Source organism: Myxocyprinus asiaticus, chromosome 49, assembly GCF_019703515.2.
Source record: "Myxocyprinus asiaticus isolate MX2 ecotype Aquarium Trade chromosome 49, UBuf_Myxa_2, whole genome shotgun sequence".
In the NCBI taxonomy this organism is placed as follows: domain Eukaryota; kingdom Metazoa; phylum Chordata; class Actinopteri; order Cypriniformes; family Catostomidae; genus Myxocyprinus; species Myxocyprinus asiaticus.
The window spans coordinates 10,238,140-10,258,931 of NC_059392.1; the positions used below are offsets into that span (position 1 = coordinate 10,238,140).

At 35.7% G+C, this 20,792-nt stretch overlaps 4 protein-coding genes across 6 annotated transcripts; 2 read left to right on the forward strand and 2 right to left on the reverse strand.

Moving 5' to 3' along the window:
• The first annotated feature begins 2,628 nt into the window (after nucleotides 1–2,628).
• Nucleotides 2,629–6,251, forward strand: nr2c2ap (nuclear receptor 2C2-associated protein). Its single transcript, XM_051693627.1, has 5 exons — nucleotides 2,629–4,591; nucleotides 4,735–4,825; nucleotides 4,918–5,023; nucleotides 5,744–5,811; nucleotides 6,043–6,251. Exons 1-5 carry the CDS (start codon nucleotides 4,554–4,556, stop codon nucleotides 6,163–6,165), a joined length of 426 nt encoding a protein of 141 aa, XP_051549587.1. The 5' UTR covers nucleotides 2,629–4,553; the 3' UTR covers nucleotides 6,166–6,251.
• Nucleotides 6,252–6,393: 142 nt separating this feature from the next.
• LOC127438218 (DNA-binding protein RFXANK-like) lies at nucleotides 6,394–11,681 on the reverse strand. 2 transcript variants are annotated; one of them, XM_051693625.1, is made up of 8 exons: nucleotides 11,560–11,679; nucleotides 11,317–11,425; nucleotides 7,929–7,994; nucleotides 7,217–7,317; nucleotides 7,011–7,136; nucleotides 6,816–6,882; nucleotides 6,654–6,734; nucleotides 6,394–6,545 (listed from the first exon to the last, which is right to left on the reverse strand). In XM_051693625.1, exons 2-8 carry the CDS (start codon nucleotides 11,408–11,410, stop codon nucleotides 6,475–6,477), a joined length of 606 nt encoding a protein of 201 aa, XP_051549585.1. In that variant the 5' UTR covers nucleotides 11,411–11,425; nucleotides 11,560–11,679; the 3' UTR covers nucleotides 6,394–6,474. The 2 variants fall into 2 exon arrangements, with proteins under 2 accessions (XP_051549585.1, XP_051549586.1); XM_051693626.1 differs by lacking the exon at nucleotides 7,217–7,317 and having other exon boundaries at nucleotides 7,011–7,150; nucleotides 11,560–11,681.
• Nucleotides 11,682–11,838: 157 nt separating this feature from the next.
• borcs8 (BLOC-1 related complex subunit 8) lies at nucleotides 11,839–17,880 on the forward strand. Of its 2 annotated transcripts, XM_051693628.1 has the most exons (6): nucleotides 11,839–12,002; nucleotides 12,275–12,387; nucleotides 12,639–12,703; nucleotides 14,532–14,639; nucleotides 15,010–15,095; nucleotides 17,082–17,880. In XM_051693628.1, exons 1-5 carry the CDS (start codon nucleotides 11,966–11,968, stop codon nucleotides 15,071–15,073), a joined length of 387 nt encoding a protein of 128 aa, XP_051549588.1. In that variant the 5' UTR covers nucleotides 11,839–11,965; the 3' UTR covers nucleotides 15,074–15,095; nucleotides 17,082–17,880. The 2 variants fall into 2 exon arrangements, with proteins under 2 accessions (XP_051549588.1, XP_051549589.1); XM_051693629.1 differs by lacking the exon at nucleotides 15,010–15,095.
• Nucleotides 15,103–19,363, reverse strand: tmem221 (transmembrane protein 221). Its single transcript, XM_051693624.1, has 3 exons — nucleotides 18,983–19,363; nucleotides 17,971–18,056; nucleotides 15,103–16,967 (listed from the first exon to the last, which is right to left on the reverse strand). Exons 1-3 carry the CDS (start codon nucleotides 19,270–19,272, stop codon nucleotides 16,474–16,476), a joined length of 870 nt encoding a protein of 289 aa, XP_051549584.1. The 5' UTR covers nucleotides 19,273–19,363; the 3' UTR covers nucleotides 15,103–16,473.
• Nucleotides 19,364–20,792: the final 1,429 nt, after the last annotated feature.

A 20,792-nucleotide genomic window follows, 5' to 3' on the forward strand; every position in this document is an offset into this window, starting at 1 on the left:
GATAATTGATAGGATAATCTTTGCTGTTAGAACATACTGCAAAGCTAAGAATGTGATACTCCAATAAGTATTAAAATTTCGTCAAATATTTCATTCTGGGATTTCCTTGGCATGAAGGATACATGTTTAGTATATCCTATTGTTTACAACAGCCTTTGCTTCAGAAGCATGCCTGTGATTTCTTAAAATGCTGTCTAGGTAGGCAGCTCACATGGGTTTGGAACAGAGCTTGAGTCTCAGCGATAACAGTTGCAGTTAAAGGTCTGTAAAAAAAAAAATTAATACTTTTTCCTTATGCTACCAGCCCTTGGGAGTTTTAGGTCCAGCACCAGTGGAGTAATTAAACCACAGTGGGCACACTTCATAAACCCTACTGGTGCAAGTCATTATTTTTTCCTCCCTTTTTTTTCTTCCCTTATTTTTATTTATTTATTTTTACAGTAGAAGCAATAGCCAGAGGGATTGACTGCTCTCTGCACAAGGTATCATGACAAAGTGCAATGGCCTGACAACAGGACAAGGGTGCTGAGGTCTGTCATTTGCCAATAGGTGATTGTAAGCCCTGCAATTATGCTAGAGATAAATCTAGTTTGAAGAAATTGCTGTATAGCCGTTTATATGTTCCAACCAAGAGGACAATTTTATTGCTCAGATGTTGTATAGATGTCTTTCATAGCTCAGGAAACTTAATGTAGTTTTTACCAAGTTGATCACCACATCTTAAAGCTGTCAATGACATCATTTTATAGACTAAATCCTCCATTACAGTGACTGAAAAAGCTATTTTAACACACTAAAATCATGTTAACACACACATTGTTTACGTCTTGTTGCAGTACTTTAGAAACAGTGAGTGTTTTAACGTTTATGAATTGGCCCCATTCTCCTCCATTGGAATTGCCTCACTGTAACCTCGATTTTTGCTTCTTTATTTTTAAAGAAAAGAAGGGACGAGATTTTGTGGTAATCAACATTATGCCACAAATGCTGACAACTGAGTTTAACTTGTAATGAACCCTAAATATTAGGCAATTACAGCACAAGATGAATATTTGCTTTTCTCATCAATCTACTTTTCCTTATCCATCAATCTTTCTTCTAATTTAGTGCTGGAAGTAGCATGTATGTTCACCTTGAATAATGACTGCCAACTTTTGTGTGTGAGCAGAGGCAAAAATCGAAATCCTTTGCTTGCATCTGTAAGCTAATAAAGCACAAGCGACTACACTTTCACTTTATAATTGAAGCAGCTGAGCATATTGTGCAAATGCTTTGCTCCTAAATGGTTTAATTACGAGTCCTGTTAATATTGTTGCAGGAAATTCTGGTGCGGAGCCTTGCCCAAAACAGGGAATGGTGCAGACACATCACTAATTGCTCCAGAGCAAGCAAATTGCAGAGTGGCACATCAAATGGCATTCGGAATAATTGATTGGCTGTGAATATCGTATCAGCCGACAACATGCAAAAAGGAATCCCATCCATAAATGATCCTTTGTGCAATGATTTTCAACACAAAGCAATAACTGAAAATCAACAGCAACACAAAAAGATTTTGTGGCTTCTTCATGCTCGGCGTATTACACAAGGGCCACATACACACTGCAGCTAAATACGGTTGTCATTCTAAATGTGCTTTATTGTGTTCTGTACACACAGAATTTGGTTATTTACCTGTATAACACCTACAACCGAATTAACTCCAGACAAACTCTGCACGCCAAATAAAATCTCATTGCATTTGCTCAAATAAGGCCAATTGACAAGGTTGTCCAAGGTGATAAAAATTATAAATCTTTTCAATTCTAGTTTAAAACCAATTGCATCAAGTTTGTAGAAATGTAATCATTATGTCTATACTGGTTTAACAAAAAAACAAAACAAAAAAAAGTTTCGTTTTCTACAAAAGTTAAAATGTCAAATGGTTTAACCATCAAGTAAAAGGTATTAAAGGGATAGTTCAGCTAAAAATGAAAATTCTCTCATCATTTACTCACCCTCACGCCATCTCAGATGTGTATGACTTACTTTTTTCTGCTGAACACCAACAAAGATTTTAGAAGAATATTTCAGCTCTGTAGGTCCATACAATGCAAGTGAATGGTGACCTGAAGGTCCAAAATGCACATAAAGGCAGCATAAAAGTAATCCATACAACTCCAGTGGTTTAATCCATGTCTTCTGAAGCAATATAATAGGTGTTGGTGAGAAACAAATTAATATTTCAATCCTTTTTTTACTATAAATCTCCAATTTCACTTTTTAGAATGTGAAAGTGGAGATTTATAGTAAAAAAGGACTTAAACATGACTGTACGCAACTAATCATTAATTTAAAAAAATGCTCTATATGACCTGAATAAAATGTGCCTTTTCATAAAAATATAGGAGTCCTCTCGGTTTTATGTTGTTGTTTTTTTCACATAACAAAATTTGAAAAACTTTGAACACCAATTCAAAGTCAAGGTGGTGTTACACTTTGAATTGGTGATCAAAATCTTTCAAATTTTCACAAAAAACTTTCATCGATTTTTTAAAAGAAATATAAAAAAAAAAATAAAAAAAAAAAGAGTACTCTGCACAACATTTCTTTTTTCAAGAATTTCAGCTTTTAATGAGACTTTGTTTTTTTTTTGTTTGTTTTTTTTACCATCTCCGGATGGTTATATCACATTTTTAACTTTAAGACCCAGAAAAGGAATATCAAAATAACTGTGAACTCAGTTATTGAAAACATGTTCATTATAGAAGTAATTGTTTTGTATTAAATTATTATTATTTTTTATTTCATAGATCTGTGCAAATAAATATATCCACAGTGTGTAGGACTTTTCTTGTTTATTACAAATGTTCAATAATAAGAGCAAATTTGGCACTTAATATATGTCAAATTAAAGATTACAAAACATGTAATCAGTAATCCAAAAGTAATCAGATTAGATTACCAAAAACATTTCTAAAATCCAAAGGATTATGTTACTGAGTACAGTTGTTGGCAGTGTAATTTGTAATCGGTACTGGATTATATTTCAGAACAAACAGAGCTGGAAATGAGTGCAGTTTTGTTAAAAGTGTTGTTTTGAAAGTCTGGTTGGCTCTCTCTTTGGGGCAATCTGCTCAAGTACCCATAGATCATAAACCTTGAGACCAATCAAACGGCCCAGAGACATCAATCTTATTTGCGATCTTGATGTCAGAAGCACATATCCCTTTCACTCTCTCTGATCCTGATTCTCTTTACGGGAAGGAGGGATATTTATTCCAAAAATAGCCACACACAAACAGTAGTTTTAAATTTTAACAGAGCAGACAAGACAGAAGATAGAGAAATCCTACTTAAGAATTGTGTGAAGCCACCGCCAAAGTACAGAGGATATAGCCTTCAAAAGATAAATAAATGACTCAGATAGCTTTGTACGTCTTTGAGATGTCTGTTGTAGATCTTTTCATCTGTAAAGCATCATAATCCAATTAACATCTGCTAAACATCTTAAAAAGATCAGGTTTACAAACATTATAAATCATAAATGTCTCAAATACATCTGCTGAATGTCTTATTAACATCTGAGAGGAAACATCTTATAGATGTATTGCAGATGAGCAAACAACCTAAAAAATACAGTACCGTGCAAAAGTTTTAGGCACTTATCATAAATGTTGCATAGTGAGGATGTCTTCAAAAATAATAACATAAATAGTTTTAATTTATCGCTTAATGTCATACAAAGTCCAGTAAACATAAAAAAAGCTCAATCAATATTTGGTGTGACCACCTTTGCCTTTAAAACAGCACCAATTATCCTAGGTAAACCTGGACAGTTTTTCTTGGTTGTTGGCAGATAGGATGTTCCAAGCTTCTTGGAGAATTCACCACAGTTCTTCTATCTATTTAGGCTGTCTCAATTGCTTCTGTCTCTTTATGTAATCCCAGACTGACACGATGTTCAGTGGGGGGCTTTGTGGGGGCCATGACATCTGTTGCAGGGCTCCCTGTTCTTCTTTTCTAATCTTTTCTATTTGCAAAAGTAATGTTTGGGAGTCTAACATTTATATTTCCTATTGACACACTAAAGCTGAAGATATAAATAACCATTTTAAGACAAATGCTTTTGTGAAACATCTTATGTGCCTAAGACCTTTGCACAGTACTGTACATCTTCCAGATGAAAACACACCTCAGATAGACGTCTGGGTGACGTACCTGTGCTATCAAGGGCGAGTTTGAACAGGTCTCAACTTTATTCATTTGTTTCTACTATTAGCTTCCAATTAAGGATGGGTTATAAGAAATGGACAGGGTGAGAGACTAAATAGCTGATAACACGTTTCTTGAAATGCAGCCTTGTTCTTTATGGATTGAGGACAAAATGGGCCAAATTCAGTACATTTTGATGTGTTTCTTTCTGTACGATTGATGTCCACACAGACAAACTAGCCTTGCGTTCCACGCACAAGCAGAGGAGCGACACGGACATCTAGCGGTATAAAAGACAATTGCGTACATTGAATCCGACATGCCTCCATTTTGCCCACAGTTGAAAGGTCGACGAAAAGATGGCAGCTTCATTGATTTGTAACCAGACGCAAAGCAGGTAGGGGAAACGTGGGCTATACAACATGTAAACACGTGCCTGATTGTCATATTACATGCATTTGTTATGTAATGCGCATTATTAGCTGTATTATTTTTTTTAGTGGGTTCCACAAATTGCTATATGTAGTTTTTGTCATACAGGGTGAGCTCTGTGCTGAACCGAGATGTCAAGCAATTCGGCAAAAAGTTTATGTTCGATTCCAATGAGGAGACGTGCTGGAATTCTGACCAGGTAATTTTGTAGAGCCTGATGCGAGCTTTCCTGTTACCTTAATAATACTTCTCCTTTTCCACTGTATTTATTATTTGTATGTGCTCTACTAGGGAGAATCCCAGTGGGTTATCGTGGAGTTCCCACAGACTGTTAAAGTATCAGAACTCAGACTACAGTTCCAAGGAGGGTTTTCAGGGAAATCTTGCCGATTAGAAGGTCTTTGTCAACACAAACAACATCTCTTATAAGCGATATCATAAACTTTTCAACACATGCTGTACCACGAACTTCCAGGATGTTCACCCAGACGTCTACTTGATGTGTGTGTGTGTGTGTGTGTGTGTGTGTGTGTGTGTGTGTGTGTATATGTATGTGTTTACATCTGGAAAACGTATTTTTTTATGTTGTTTGCTCATCTGCAATACGTCTAATAAGATGCCAGATAGCACACGTACATCTCGGAGATGTCTGTATTAGGTCTTTTCATCTAGAAAGCATCACAGTCTAATTAACATCTGCTAAACATCTTAAAAAGATCAGATTTACAAACATTCTTAATCATAAACGTCTCAAAGACATCTTCTGAGTGTCTTCTTGACATCTGAGAGGAAATGTCTTACAGACGTATTGCAGAGGAGCAAACAACCTAAAAAAAAAAAAAAAAAAGCGTCTTCCAGATGTAAACACACACATCAAAGTGTTTTGCTAAACATCTTAAAAAGATCAGATTTACAAACATTATAAATCATAAACGTCTCAAAGACATCTTCTGAATGTCTTATTGACATTCGAGAGGAAACGTCTTATAGATGTATTACAGGTATGCAAACAATGTAAAAAAAAAAAAAGTCTTCCAGGTGTAAACACACACATAAAATAGACATCTGGGTGACGTACATGTGCTATCAACAACTTCATCTAAATATTCTTCTACAGGAGGTGTCAAAGAAGAGGATTTTAAACCTATTTTAGATTTCTATCCAGAGGACAACAACTGTCTACAAATATCCTTCTATGCTTCTACTGAAATACACGATATTCATCTTTACAAATTGCTACTGCCATTATGTAATATGGAATTCTCTGCAATGACTGTCAGCTGAACACATAACATCAAAGTCAGTGAGTATTTCCAGTACAATGTCTACTTAATGTAGCTTTCCTCTCCATTCCTGGCCAATGGCCAGAGTCTTGTATCTATCCCAAGCTTATCAAATCCTTGATTCTTCACCCACAGTTTTCCCATTCAAGATGCCCCTTTGGTGCAGAGACTTAAAATAGTGTTTGAAAACAGTGCTGACTTTTTTGGAAGAATAATTGTTTACACTTTAGATATCCTGGGGGAAAAGATTTTGTAATGTTTTGAGAAAAGGATTGAAAGGAAGAAGAGGAGGGAATGCCAACCACTTTTTTCCCCGCTTGGTGATGGAGAGATTGTGTTCACCTCTGGACCTGGAATTTATTCCCACCTACTGATGATAAATTTGCTCATCACATTTTGTACTACAGAGGTTTTGAATATACCACTTGTCATGGTTTAGGATTATATTCACATGCCTTTTCAGGTCAATACAAGTAGAAAAACATTTTATCCCATTTTAAATTACACTGATAAATGATTTATGATTAGAGTTGAAACCAGGGTCTTTAAAGAGCAGTCCTGTGCTTCAGATGCTCTCTGATACTGAAACTGGTCCCCGAAACAGTTTCAGAATGTGTTCCTCAAGAAGGTTTTGCACTACAAAAGAATTGGTAGATTCAACACTCGAGTACTGATGTATGTTCTTATCTTCAACACATAAATCAGAATGGTTCATTTGTTTTCAATGTGATGATTGATACTTGCCTTTTTTGTGTCCCAGTGCAACAGCAAGAGCTACAGGGCTATATCCAGAGTCTGCTTCAAACGTGATATCTGCCCCATATCCTATAAAATAAAGTTACTTTAAGTTCATCACAAATACGCTTAATAAATGAATGACAAATAAAATTAAAAAGAAAAACGTACTTAAGAGAGCTTCAGCGCATTTCATGTGATTACCCCGAACTGCATAGAGAAGAGGGGTCCCACCATTCTGTTTTAGAAAGCCAGGATGATGGTGAATCTTTAAAACTGCTGCATTTTATGTTGGTTTTTTTTTTTTTTTTTCAGTGGTTCTTTTTATTATGAATATTTAATTTAAAACAATGAAATTATACATACCCAGTCATAGGAGTCAATGTCAACGTCATGTTTTAAGAGAACATTGACAATATCTGCAAACCCCCCAGCACTGGCCAAAGACAGGGCGCTTTCTCGTTCCCGAGCTTGTGTTTTCGGATCGGCTCCCTGATTGAAAATAACTAAACATTAATGACAAAACACTTTTTCAGCTCATTAAACTGCTATAATATCAGTGTCTTCCTCACTTTCTGTAGAAGAAACTCCACCATCATTATTTCTCCAAATGCAGCAGCCCACATCAGTGGTGTGAAACCACGCTCATCTTGACTGTTTAACACAGAGTTGTCTACGAGAGTAACCATACACATATACATTCACCAACCACTTTATTAGGTACACCTGTAAACATTAATGTGATTATCTAATCATGTGGCAGCAATGCATAAAATCAGGCAGATATGGGTCAGGAGCTTCAGTTAATGTTCACAAAAAGCATCAGAATGGGAAAAAATGTGATCTCAGTGATTTTGAGCATGGCATGATTGTTGGTGGCAGACGGGCTGGTTTGAGTATATATATGTTACTGCTCCTGGGATTTTCATAAACAAAAGTCTCTAGAGATTACTCTGAATGGTGCCAAAAAACATCCAGTGAGAGGCAGTTCTGTGGACGGAAACACCTTGTTGATGAGAGAGGTCAACGGAGAATGGCCAGACTGGTTTGAGTTGACAGAAAGGCTATGGTAACTCAGATAACCACTATGTACAACTGTAATGAGCAGAATAGCATCTCAGAATGCACAACACGTTGAACCTTGAGGCAGATGGTTTACAACAGCAGAAGACCATGCAGGGCCATAGTGTTCCTATTAAAGTGCTCAGTGAGTGTATATCATATATTGTGTAAGCAACATTTAAACTTTGGTTACTTAAGTTTGACGGCAAGTGCCATAGGTACCTTTGACTAGATGTGTCTCCACTTGTGAAATCTCTCCATGGGCTGCCAGCTGATGAATTGAGAGATCTACAAGAGATAATTCAAACTCATTAGACTCAGAGGTATAACTAAAAGACATTATAGAATTTTTTGTCATTTGAAATCCGCAATTATAAAAATGACAAACTGCCACTCTAATATACACTCATTGGCAACTTTATTTGGTACACCTGTAGATCTACTTATGCATGCGATTATCTAATCAGCCAGTCATGTGACATATGGGTCAGGAGCTTCAGTTAATGTTCACATCAACCATCAGAATGGGGAAAAAATTTGATCGCAGTGATTTTGAGTGTGGCATGATTGTTGGTGCCAGACGGGCTGGTTTAAGTATTTCTATAACTGCTGATCTCCTGGGATTTTCACGCACAACAGTCTCTAGAGTTTACTCAGAATGGTGCCAAAAACAAAAAACATCCAGCGATCTGTGGGCGAAAATGGCTTGATAATGACAGAGGTCAGAGGAGAATGGCTTGTCTGGTCCAAGCTGACAGGAAGGTGACAATAACCCAAATAAACACGCGTAACAATAGTGCTATGCAGAAAAGCATTTCTGAACTTACAACATGTCGAACATTGAGGCGGATGGGCTACAGGGTACCACTACTGTCAACTTAGAACAGGAAACTGAGGCTGCAGTGGGCACAGGCTCACCAAAACTGGACAGTAGACTATTGGAAAAACATCGCCTGGTCTGACAAATCTGGATTTCTGCTGAGGTACACAAATGGTATGTCCACTGCCGCCTCAGTTTTCTGTTCTTGGCTGACAGAAGTGGAACCCAGTGTGGTCTTTTGCTGCTGTAGCCCATCCGCCTCAAGGTTCGATGTGTTGTGCATTCTGAGATGCCATTCTGAGTGGTTATCTGAGTTACTGTAGGCTTTCTGTCAGCTCAAACCAGTCTGGCCATTCTCTGTTGACCTCTCTCCCCAACAAGGCCTGGGTAGCTCAGTGGTAAAAGACGCTGGCTACCACCCCTGGAGTTCGCTAGTTCGAATCCCAGGGTGTGCTGAGTGACTCCAGCCAGGTCTCCTTAGCAACCAAATTGACCCGGTTGCTAGGGAGGGTAGAGTCACATGGGGTAAACTCCTCATGGTCGCTGTAATGTGGTTCGTTCTCGGTGAGGCGCACGGTGAGTTGAGCGTGGTTGCCGCGGTGGATGGCGTGATGCACACGCGCTATGTCTCTGTGGCAACGTGCTCAACAAGCCACGTGATAAGATGCGTGGATTGATGGTCTCAGACGCGGAGGCAACTGGGATTCATCCTCTGCCACTCAGACTGAGGCGAATCACTACGCGACCACGAGGACTTAAAAGCACATTGGGAATTGGGCATTCCAAATTGGGAGAAAAAGGGGAAAAATCCCCCCCCCCCCCAAAAAAAAATTAAACAAGGCTTTTCCATCCACAGAACTGCTGCTCATTGGATGTTTTTCGTACCATTCTGAGTAAACTCTAGAGACTGTTGTGCATGAAAATACAAGGAGATCAGCAGTTACAGAAATACTCAAACCAGCCAGTCTGGCACCAACAATAATGCCATGCTCAAAATCACTGAGATCACAAATTTTCCCCATTGTGATGGTTGATATGAACAATAACTGAAGCTCCTGACCCATATCTGCCTGATTTTATACATAACACTGCTGCCACATGTGTGACTGATTAGAAAATCGCATGAATATGTAGATGTACAGGTGTACCTAACAAAGTGGCCGGTGAGTGTATATACAGTATATATATATTTTTTATTATGTGTTGTTATTATTATGGGTTTTTGTACATGGTTTTGTAAATGTTGTGCTATGCAAATACCATGGGGCATGAATAAGTAAATCATCCAGCACCACTGTGTATATCCAAGTACCGTAGTATTACCATCTGATACTGACACATTACACTTTGAAAGGGTAATATTAGCTAATACTACTATAAATAATGATTTCACCACAACTATAGAAACAGCATGTATCAAGGAGTACTTACCATGGTAAATACAGTTTTAAAAATACCATAGTTACTAGAGTTATTGTTGGTTCTGTACATTAAATTAAAAAATTAATAAAATGCAATGGGAACTCAAACAGTGTAAGAAGCTTTCTATGATTTTGTTCAATGACAATTTTTATTTTTTTATTTGTATTTTTTATGACTGGATGGTAGTACAAAGTTATGGTAACTTAGTTTCCCCAGTATTGTAGTAACCTGCTAAAGTTTGTCAAGATAAAACTTTGATGTTGACTTGACAAAGCCTTGTCTGAAAGTATTAAGCTAGTTTTAAAAGTGTGATGTTTGATGGTTACACAGACATTACATTAAAGGTGCACTCAGCTCTCACAAAGGTGCACTATTCAAACTCAACTGCCAAAACAAACACACCCCTCCCTTCAGTGCTCCTTTGGAAGCTCCGCCCCCCAAATTCATGCACACAAATTCATTCCTTTTACCTCTCAGAGGTCTCTCCACCACTGGAAAACCTTGCCTATGTTGACGCGGCTCCTAGCCCTCGACTTAAAATAATCCTTCTTTTTTAGTTTATATTCGTCTGACCTTTTTCTCTTGGTCTGTTTCTCAGCCATTTGTTCTCATTGGAGTTTAGAATTTACATCAGCCAGATTTGCCGTTGCTCTTCTTATGAATTTCCCTCTCACTCTGCCCCCACCCCCCATCCTGTGCACACGCAAGAACCACACCCTGTTGCTGATTGGCTGGTGTAGTGTTGTGTTGATCGGTCCGATCCACTTTGTTTTTGTCCCATTTACAGAGCCAGGGCTGTGTACAAATACTACATGTTTTTTTCAGCCCACCCACAGAATGGACAGCTAGCAGACTGTGAGGAGATATTTGCAGAATCTGACAAAAAGTGTATTGGATTAGAATAATTACTGAGTGCACCTTTAAGAAAAACAGCCAGCTAGCTAGTTAGTCAGCCTAACTGTCAAATAGGTAGTCAGATAAACCATTAAATAGATAGACAGACCGATCTTTTTGGGGGTTTGTTTACATTTGAATTTTTGACAGCAGGAGTTTAAATTTACGAGCATTCCACTGGCCCATTTAAACATTATGTGAATGTAAGTCTATGGGGATTTTTTTCAGATTTATTTGATTGTCCCCTGTGTGAAAACTGTACTTACGATCAGTTAGAAAAGACATGGCACACAGGTCAGGACAGTCTAAAGGTTTGTACAAAGTTTGGTGGATGTAGCTTGAAAGCTATAGGAGGAGTAAGCCAACATAACAACTGAAACTGATGGTGTTCGGCCAGTTATGGTTACCAAGTACATTTTCTGTAAGGAACTGAACAAAAGTTCAACTGTGCTCTGTTGGAGATGATGTACTCACTATCTAAAGTGGCGGGTCGGACTGTGACCTCATTCCCACGCTGTTTATTAGTCAGAGTGGTCGAGTTTGCAGTCTCGTCAAGTCTGTTTTCCATCACTGACCATTTCACCTGCATTAAAAAGCACACAAGGAGAAAATATAAAGCTTAAGTAAAACTAGTCAAGGTAATCTCTAATTATAATGTATAATTCTGGATACTGATAGTCAATATCAAATCAAATAATCATGTCATGCGTGTCTTGCCTGCGATTCCTTTCAATTTATGCGCCCAGATATCTTAGAGTATTGTGGGTTTTTATCACACTTGACGGGCTTGTAAGATCGTATTCTGCTTTTATTTCCTGATTCGTTTGCAAAAGTGAAACTGAAATAGGATCCATGAATGTGTCAGCATACGCACATGACACATAGAGAAGGTTTCATGGGTCATATATCATAGTATGAAACAGTACAGTACTTTTATGACAATATTTATTCGACTTTTGCCAGTAATATTTCTTTTCATCCCGATTGAAAAATTATTTTCCAAGTGGCTAGGAACGATTTATGAGGCCACTGTTTCATTCCGGTTGCACGTGCCAAGGGAAACAACACGGGGGCGCTTTGATAATACTGGAGAAAAATTATTTGTTTTTTATAATTTGATCAAATGGACGATCAGGAAATGCAGTTGAAAGTAAAAAGAGGTACAATGGTTAGATTTAAATTTCTGATGTGTGTTGGCACATACACATTTTGTAAATATAATGTGATTGCATCATATTGGATCAAAAATCGTTATCCTTTGTTTTTCTTGATATTTAAATTTGGCATTGATCAGACAATTAATCAAATAATACCAAAGTGGTACAATATTTAAGTATTTATTCTTAATAGCCTGATTTGGGATCACAGTAGAATCAGTGTAATGATCCTAAAGGAGATATATTGATTATTGTTTTATTTATCTGTCCTTCAGTGACTGATAAATTCACAGAGAGTATGTATGTGTTGGCCAATGAACCGTCTATAGCGTTGTATAGATTACAAGAGCATGTCAGGAGGTCCTTACCAGAGCTGGTGCAACACAAGGTATATTACTGGTACTTCAGTGTTCTTCAATAATGTTGTTATGCCTATTAATAACAGATTACAGAGATAAAGACATTTTGATCCTCTTAAAATTGGTTTTATTGCTTATTATGGAAGATATTTTTAATGATTGATATCAAACGTACTAAATATTGAAGTTGAACCTCCAAGTATATGGTTGTGGTATAGGAAATGTGACACTTTGAAAGTGATATGATATAGTGTGTGAATAATTTCCCTTCTGATTGTAGACAGACATGCAGAGCTGGGAGGAACAAAGCCAAGGAGCGATATACACTGTTGAATATGCATGCAGGTAAGATTGGCATTAAATAAACAATGACTTTAGTATTTCTAAATACTGTGGTAGCCTATTTATTTTAAATATGTTTTCTAATGATTTGCATTAAACAGGGACTTTAGTAAGTATACATACTTTAGTTTTTTCAATGTTTATTTATTATTTGCATTCGATAAACAGGGACTTTAATATTTATAAGTACTTCAGTATTTATTTTCAGTTTGTTTTCTTATTACTTGAATTAAACAGAGACTTTAGTATGTATAAATACATTTGTTTTTTCAATATGTTTTCTTATTTATTGCATTCAATAAAAGATTTTAGTATTTATAAATACTTCAGTATTGATATTTATAAATACTTTAGTATTTATCAATTTTTCTCTTATGATTTTGCATTAAATAAACGGGGACTTTAGTGTTTATAAATACTGAAGTATTTATTTTGCAATATGTTTCTCAATATGTTTTATGAGGTGTATTCAATAAACAGGGACTTTCGTATTTAGAAATTCATTAGTATTCATTTTCAATATATGTGTTTACGATTGTACGCATTAAATAAACAGAGACTTGAGTGCTTATGAATATTTTAGTATTTATATTTATAAATACTTTAATAGAAACTATAAATGTTTACTTATGATTTGCATTGAATAAACGGGGACTTCAGTATTTTTAAATACTTTAATATTTATAGTATTTATTATAACTATTTTTGTATTTATATGTATAAATACTTTAATATTTAGATCTATAAATACTGTAAATATGTGTACTTGTGATTTGCATTGAATTAATGGGGACTTCAGTATATTTAAATACTTTAATATTTATAGTATTTATTATAACTATTTTTGTATTTATATGTATAAATACTTCAATATTTAGATTTAAAAATACTTTAGTATTAACTATAAATGTTTACTTATGATTTGCATTGAATAAACGGGGAATTTATTATTTATAAATACTTTAATATTTATAGTATTATAACTATTTTAGTATTTATATATATATACATATATAAATACTTTAATATTTAGATTTATAAATACTGCAAATATGTCTACTTGTGATTTGCATTGAATAAACGGGGACTTCAGTATTTTTAAATACTTTAATATAGTATTTAATACAACTATTTTAGTATTTATATATATAAATACTCACATATTTAGATTTATAAATACTTTAGTATTTATAAATACTTTAATATTTATAGTATTTATTAGAACTATTTTAGTATTTATGTGTATAAATACTTTAATGTTTAGATTTATAAATACTTTAATATTAACTATAAATATGTTTATTTATGATTTGCATTGAATAAATGGGGAATTTAGTATTTATAAATACTTTAATGTTTAGATTTATAAATACTTTAATATTAACTATAAATATGTTTATTTATGATTTGCATTGAATAAATGGGGAATTTAGTATTTATAAATACTTTAATATTTATAGTATTATAACTATTTGAGTATTTATATGTATAAATACTTTAATATTTAGATTTATAAATACTGTAAATATATCTACTTGTGATTTGCATTGAATAAACGGGGACTTCAGTACTTTTAAATACTTTAGTATTTAATACAACTATTTTAGTATTTATATGTATAAATACTCACATATTTAGATTTATAAATTCTTAAGTATAAACTATAAATATGTTTACTTGTGATTTACATTGAATAAACAGGGACTTTAGTATTTATTTTGCAGTATGTTTATGAGTTGTATTAAATAAACAGGGACTTTAGTATTTATAAACCTTTATTTATTTTTTTAACATGGTTTCTTATGTGTCTTGTCTTTCTCTGTGTTGTCAGTGCTGTTAAAAGTATGACAAATAGTAGCCAGTATTTTAAGAACATAGACGGACTGCTCCGGCAAGCAATCTCACTAAAGGAACAGATCAGCAACTCACAGGGACGCAGGTAGAGGACATGAGTTCATAATACAGTACTGGCCATCACAACATTGTAGTCACCATCCAGGAATATTGATTGGCCTGTTAGATATTCAAAACTGTTGTATCAGTTACTAGTCTGCATAAATAGACCAATTAAACACATATTGTTTTCCAAGAGGCATGTTTTAAACATTGTGATGTATTCTCATTCTTGCCTTTCACATATTTACTTCACATCAAATAATTTTGCTACTTCACTGCATTCACTTTTTCAGTAGCTTAATATATCTCTTTTATTGCTAAATTTAAGTGTGACATTTTTTTGGGATTTCTTTCATTTTTCTTTGCTTGTTTGCTTCACTTCTTTCTGTTTTTAAACATGCATGCTGCTTCAGTGGTGTGAAATCTGAAAATAATCCAAATGAGACACCCACACATGCTTCAGTCACTCCACCTTGACTCATGGAAATCTTTTGCCAAGGTTGGTGTTTCTTTAGGCATTTTAGTTTTTTTTTTTTTTTCTAGGTTAAGCATGCAATATACAAAATCACCAGTTAAACTGTTCTTCAGATTTCAAAAACATTTACATACTATTTAAGTTTCATCATGATAAAGAGACATTACAATTGCTAATTCAGACTCAGCCACATGTTTAATTGAATTATTATGTGGTATATGGAATTTAAGTGTCATTTTTCAACTCATCTTAATTTGTTTACTTTCATTTGTCTGTAGAAATCACAGGTACTACATTGCATTGAATATACAAAACTCATACATCTTTTTAGTAAATAAAAAGAAAACTGTATCTTGTAACAAATCTACAACAGCAATTCAACATCTTATATTTTAACAGTTAGTGTGCATGGTTTGCAAACACTTGTTTTATATTAGGTGTACAAAAAATATAGTCAGATTTTCACATTCTGCTTTAAATTTCACTTGGCTGTCAGAATCTAAGGCAAGTCACTTAAGATATTTTACAATATTTTTTGTGGTGCCTGTTTTCTCATAGGCACGTTCAATCTGGTCTCATAGCAACATGTTACTATAACTACATTATTGCTAAATGAATCTGACATGGCTCGTTATACGTATCATGGCAGTTTCTTGGTGAAATGAACACTAGAGGCGCTACAACAACAATGACTTCTATTTACTTTCACACAAATCAAAAAAGTTTGTTGAGCGCGTTACCGCGGAGACATAGCACATGTGGAGGCTTCACGCTATTCTCCGCGGCATCCACGCACAACTCGCCATGCGCCCCACCGAGAGCGAACCACATTATATCGACCACGAGGAGGTTACCCCATGTGACTCTACCCTCCCTAGCAACCGGGTCAATTTGGTTGCTTAGGAGACCTGGCTTGAGTCACTACAAATATATATTAATGTTTGGAATACATAACCAATTACATTAACAAGCTTGTTATCGCATTCAAATTGCACGGTAGTTCAACTGATAGAGTGTTGCACTTGCACAGGAATGGGGTACGAGTCCTAAAGAGCATGCAAGTCGGCACGTGAGCCGAAATTGTCATAGAAGCACCACAAAATGACGTGGTTGCTTTAGCAATTGAGTTTTTCATAACACATTTGCATTTTAAGACACTGTCGTTTAGGTTTAGGGTAGGGAGGTAGGATCTGTTGAAAGTCAATTGAGCATTACCCTTAAATCCTCATTAGCCCCACTCAGTGGACATTTTACTTAGGAACTGCTGCAATACATCTAAGGAACCACTTAATATCATTTTGCAAAACTATTGCCACAGTCACGTAATTTTCCCGAGATCAGGGTCTACATGTTATATATGGGTATATACCCACATGTCATATAATGTCCATCTTGACACCATTCATACTAATGTGGAATCCTTGACCGTGGCCTTGCGTGCTAGTACAGATCTCATCTCGCTGTTGACCCTGTTCCAGGGTTTTGCTTGGTCATGAAACAGGCCGGATTCAGTCGAAAGGGTCCGGTGCATTTGGCCGCTTCCACCATCGCTATCACTAGAGAGAATGTGAGGCCCATTGGACGGCGAATACTGTGATTTCTGTTTAGTGTTCTGCTCAATGTTGGCGAAATGCCTGTGCAGACTGGCTAAGCTGTGCTGCCTCCACGGATTGTCCGTAAGGCTTAAGTTCGACATACGAATTCCAGCACTGCTTTCAGGGTAATTTTGGTACATGGTGTGGGCCTGTTCATCTCGGAAGTGTTTGGCTGTGCGTGCGGCCCGTATAAAAGAGTGAATAATGATAAGTAGCAGGATGAGCACACCGGAAGAGAGAACGCACATGCTGGCTATTCCAGTCTCAACTTCAAACACCAGCAACATGTAAATGGACATGGCTGTGAAAGAAAAAAGACAAATCAGAGTCAATAAATGGAGATTGTGTATGATTCAATCATATTATATGTTTTTGAATATACACTAATATAAACTAATATATTTTGTTTTAACAGGAAAAGAGCTTTGGATCCTGGCATGGTTAAGGATGGAGGAGAAAAGCACAGCTCTGGGATATAAACTTATGCACTCGCTTGCACAATGAAGGAATTTTAGGCCTAGATAAGATCGTATACCATCTCCAAAGAGTGTACCCTCCTCATATTGATGATGACTGTAAGGCCAGAAACATACTTCATGCAAGTACGCAAATGCAGGTTAAAGCATTTGGCTGATGCTTTGCTAACGTGTGGTTCAGCTGAACATACATGACATGCGTTCTTGCGTAACTGTGGTGCCAAACAAACCTCAGTACTCAAGGGGGCGATAGAGTTACCTTTAAAAGTTTTATATTATTCAGTTAAGTTGCTATTAATATATTGACTTAACCTTACCTGCTCAGTAATGTTGTCCTCAAACTGTTGCTCCATAGAAGTTCCAGCTAATTTCTGCTATAGTGCCCCTTGTGGCAATGTTTAGAATGCAATGCACAATTGCGTTGTGTTATGAATTGCGGTCTGACACATTTTGGAACGCAACGACACACGAAATCCAGCTCGCGTTGCTTAAAGTGTCTGCCTTCACATAGTTGTGTAGAGTTTGTTTCAGCCTTAAGAAGCCTTGATTAAAAACAAGGTCTTTTTTTAACCATGTTTCCCATTTAGGCATAAAAGATATCAGGATGGATAATGATATTTATAAGCTGTTTTGAAATGCAAGGTTTTTTGGTTACACTTTGTGCACACAATAAATCATGTACAGTTTAATGTAACTGTGTTCTACAAATATCTGTAATCATTAAACTTTTTAATTACATTATGTATTTGGTTGGTCATCATTTAATTACCCTCACAACTTTATTTGTATTTTTTTTTTTTGTACTGTACAGTAGGTCTACATACTTACCAGCTAAATAAACTGAAACTCCAAGGCAAAACAGCCCAATGGCCACGTGCCGGACAGCCCTGCTTTCCAAAAGAAACCAATCAGCCCTTGGGGTACAAACAAAAAAGTGAAATAATATTGTGATGTCAAACACGTATCTACTTGAATAAAACAAGTTTAAAGGGATAGTTCACCCAAAAATGAAAATTCTCATCATTTACTCAACCTTCTTTCTTCTGCTGAGTACAAATTAAGATTTTTAGAAGAATCTCTCAGCTCTGTGCATCCATACAATGCAAGTGAATGTTGGCCAGATCTTTGAATGTCCAAAAAGCACATGAAGGCAGCATAAAAGTAATACACATGACCCCAGAGGTTTAATCCATGTCTTTTGAAGCGATCCACTCTGTTTTGGGTGAGAACAGACCAAAATGTAACTCAATTTTCACTATAAATCTTTACATCAGCAGTCACCTTGGTGATTATGATTTCAAGCTTGATTACTCTTCCTAGCTCCATCTAGCGCTCTGCACATGCATGAAGCGCTAGGAAATGTAATCAATCTTGAAATGTAAAGTGAAAAAGGAGTTATATTTTGGTCTGTTCTCACCCAAAACCAGTAAAATCGCTTCAGAAGACATGGATTAAACCACTGGAGTCGTATGGATTACTTTTATGCTGCCTCTTTGTGCTTTTTGGACCCCATTAACTTGCATTGTATGGACCTACAGAGCTGAGATATTCTTCTAAAAATCTTCATCTGTGTTCTGCAGAAGAAAGTCGTACATATCTGGGATGGCATGAGGGTGAGTAAATGATAAGAGAATTTTCATTTTTGGGTGAACTATCTCTTTAAGGAGCAAGATGCTGTTCTGTACGTACAATTTTTAATTATCTTTCTTTAACATTAAAGGCACTTGGGTCATTGCATTAGATCTCAAATTGATCAAGTGTCCAAACACTTTTTGTGGGGACACTGTTACACAGATTATTGAATCGGTTGATGCACAACATAGTCAGCTTCTCCATTTACCTTTGCGTATCTTGTTCCTCTCTGCACATTTCAGTAGTGAAATAACTGTTGAGCAGACACACGACAACAGAGCTCAAGTTGAGCGACAGAGACAAGACTGAGAGCACTGGAGAAACGGGCATCAAAACCGCTGTGATCTCACTCGACATGAAAGAAAGCGACTTCTTTATTACAGCCTGTTGCGTTTGCAGCTGAAAAATCAAAATGACCGATAATATGGACATAATAGCGGATACAATTCCTAAAAACGCGAGCACCACGAGAGAACTCTGACTGTAGGAATGCGTCATCACCTATTGCTAATGTATGTCCCATAAAAGTGTTGCTCTTAAGAGTAGAGTTGGTACACAAACACAGCGCAAAAGATTCACGGTTTACCTCTGTTTGTTTTGTTTTTTTGCCACGTAAACGGTGCACGAGAGGCTTGCTTTGGAATGCGCGTGCACTCGCGCTGTGTGGTTGTTTAGACTGGGCATGTGATCTACAAATCCCAGATTAAAAACTTCTCATGCAACAATGGACTTTTTATTTGGATTCATTTGCCTAAACAATGCACGCAACATAAAGGGAGAGGTATAACCTCTTGCAAAGGGAAAAAAGCATAATAACATGGCATCCTTTTTCTCTCTCTCTAGTACGTTCAACAGGTGTAAGCACTAGGAAAAGTCTAAAACTGGCTCCCCTTTTGGTAGTGCATGACAAAATCATCATAAATGAGGATGCAAATGCATAGTTTTAGTAAATATAGTAGCAATTCTATAGTAATTTTGCAGTGATTTTTACAATAGCCAGTATTATTACATTTTAAAAGTGAGTTTACACTTGTAATCAATAAAAAATGACCAGATTTTTCCATTATTTTGCTTTAAATGTCACATATTCTGATCTTGATTGATTCTGTTTTAGATATCAGAAACAATAGCACAGCTCAAATAAAGATCATAGCTGATTCTAGGCCAGACATTAAATAAAGTTAATTCTCTAAAGAAATGCATACTTGCGCTTTAACTGCACATACACAAAGAGAATTAGTCAACAGGGTCCAACTTGACCAAACGGGCCAATGATCACCCTAATGGTGACATCACACAAAACAGCTATTTGCAACAAAGCAGCAAAAGTAATACTACAAAAGAGCTAAAACCTCAATAAATTCTTAATCGCAACTATTTAAACTGAAACTTCCCTTTGACCAAGGAAACATAATTAAAGAAATTAATCACAAAGCATTATTGGGATACCCCATAGCCTCAATTTTGTCTAGTCTATGGATTTTATAAGATAAATAAGTTCAATTAACTTAATATATTTGAGTTATGAACCCAAATCCTGAAATTTCAAGTAATACTAAATTAAGACAACTTGATATTTCAAGTAATGACAACTTTAGGGTTTACAGTGTACAAACGTAAAAGTAACATTTTTTGTAGCATCTGCTCTAGCCACATATGTTATGCTTAATCAAATATTATATGTAACTTTATACTGTATAGCCACATAATAACACCCATCTTGATACTACAATATAGTGGATTTAAAACCCCCGTTTTAAGAACTTTTTCATGCAACAATGGACATGATTAGCCCTAAACAAAGTGGTTTATTACTCGTCCAATACTTCTCCCCAATGTAATGAGCATGTAAATCACTAAAAAGTCTAAAAGTGGCCCACACTGTAGTAGAGATAATGATAAAAATTTAAATGAAAGATATATATATATATATATATATATATATATATATATATATATATATATATATATATGATGATGATGCTTAAAATATTAAACTGAAGCAATGTTCAGGAACA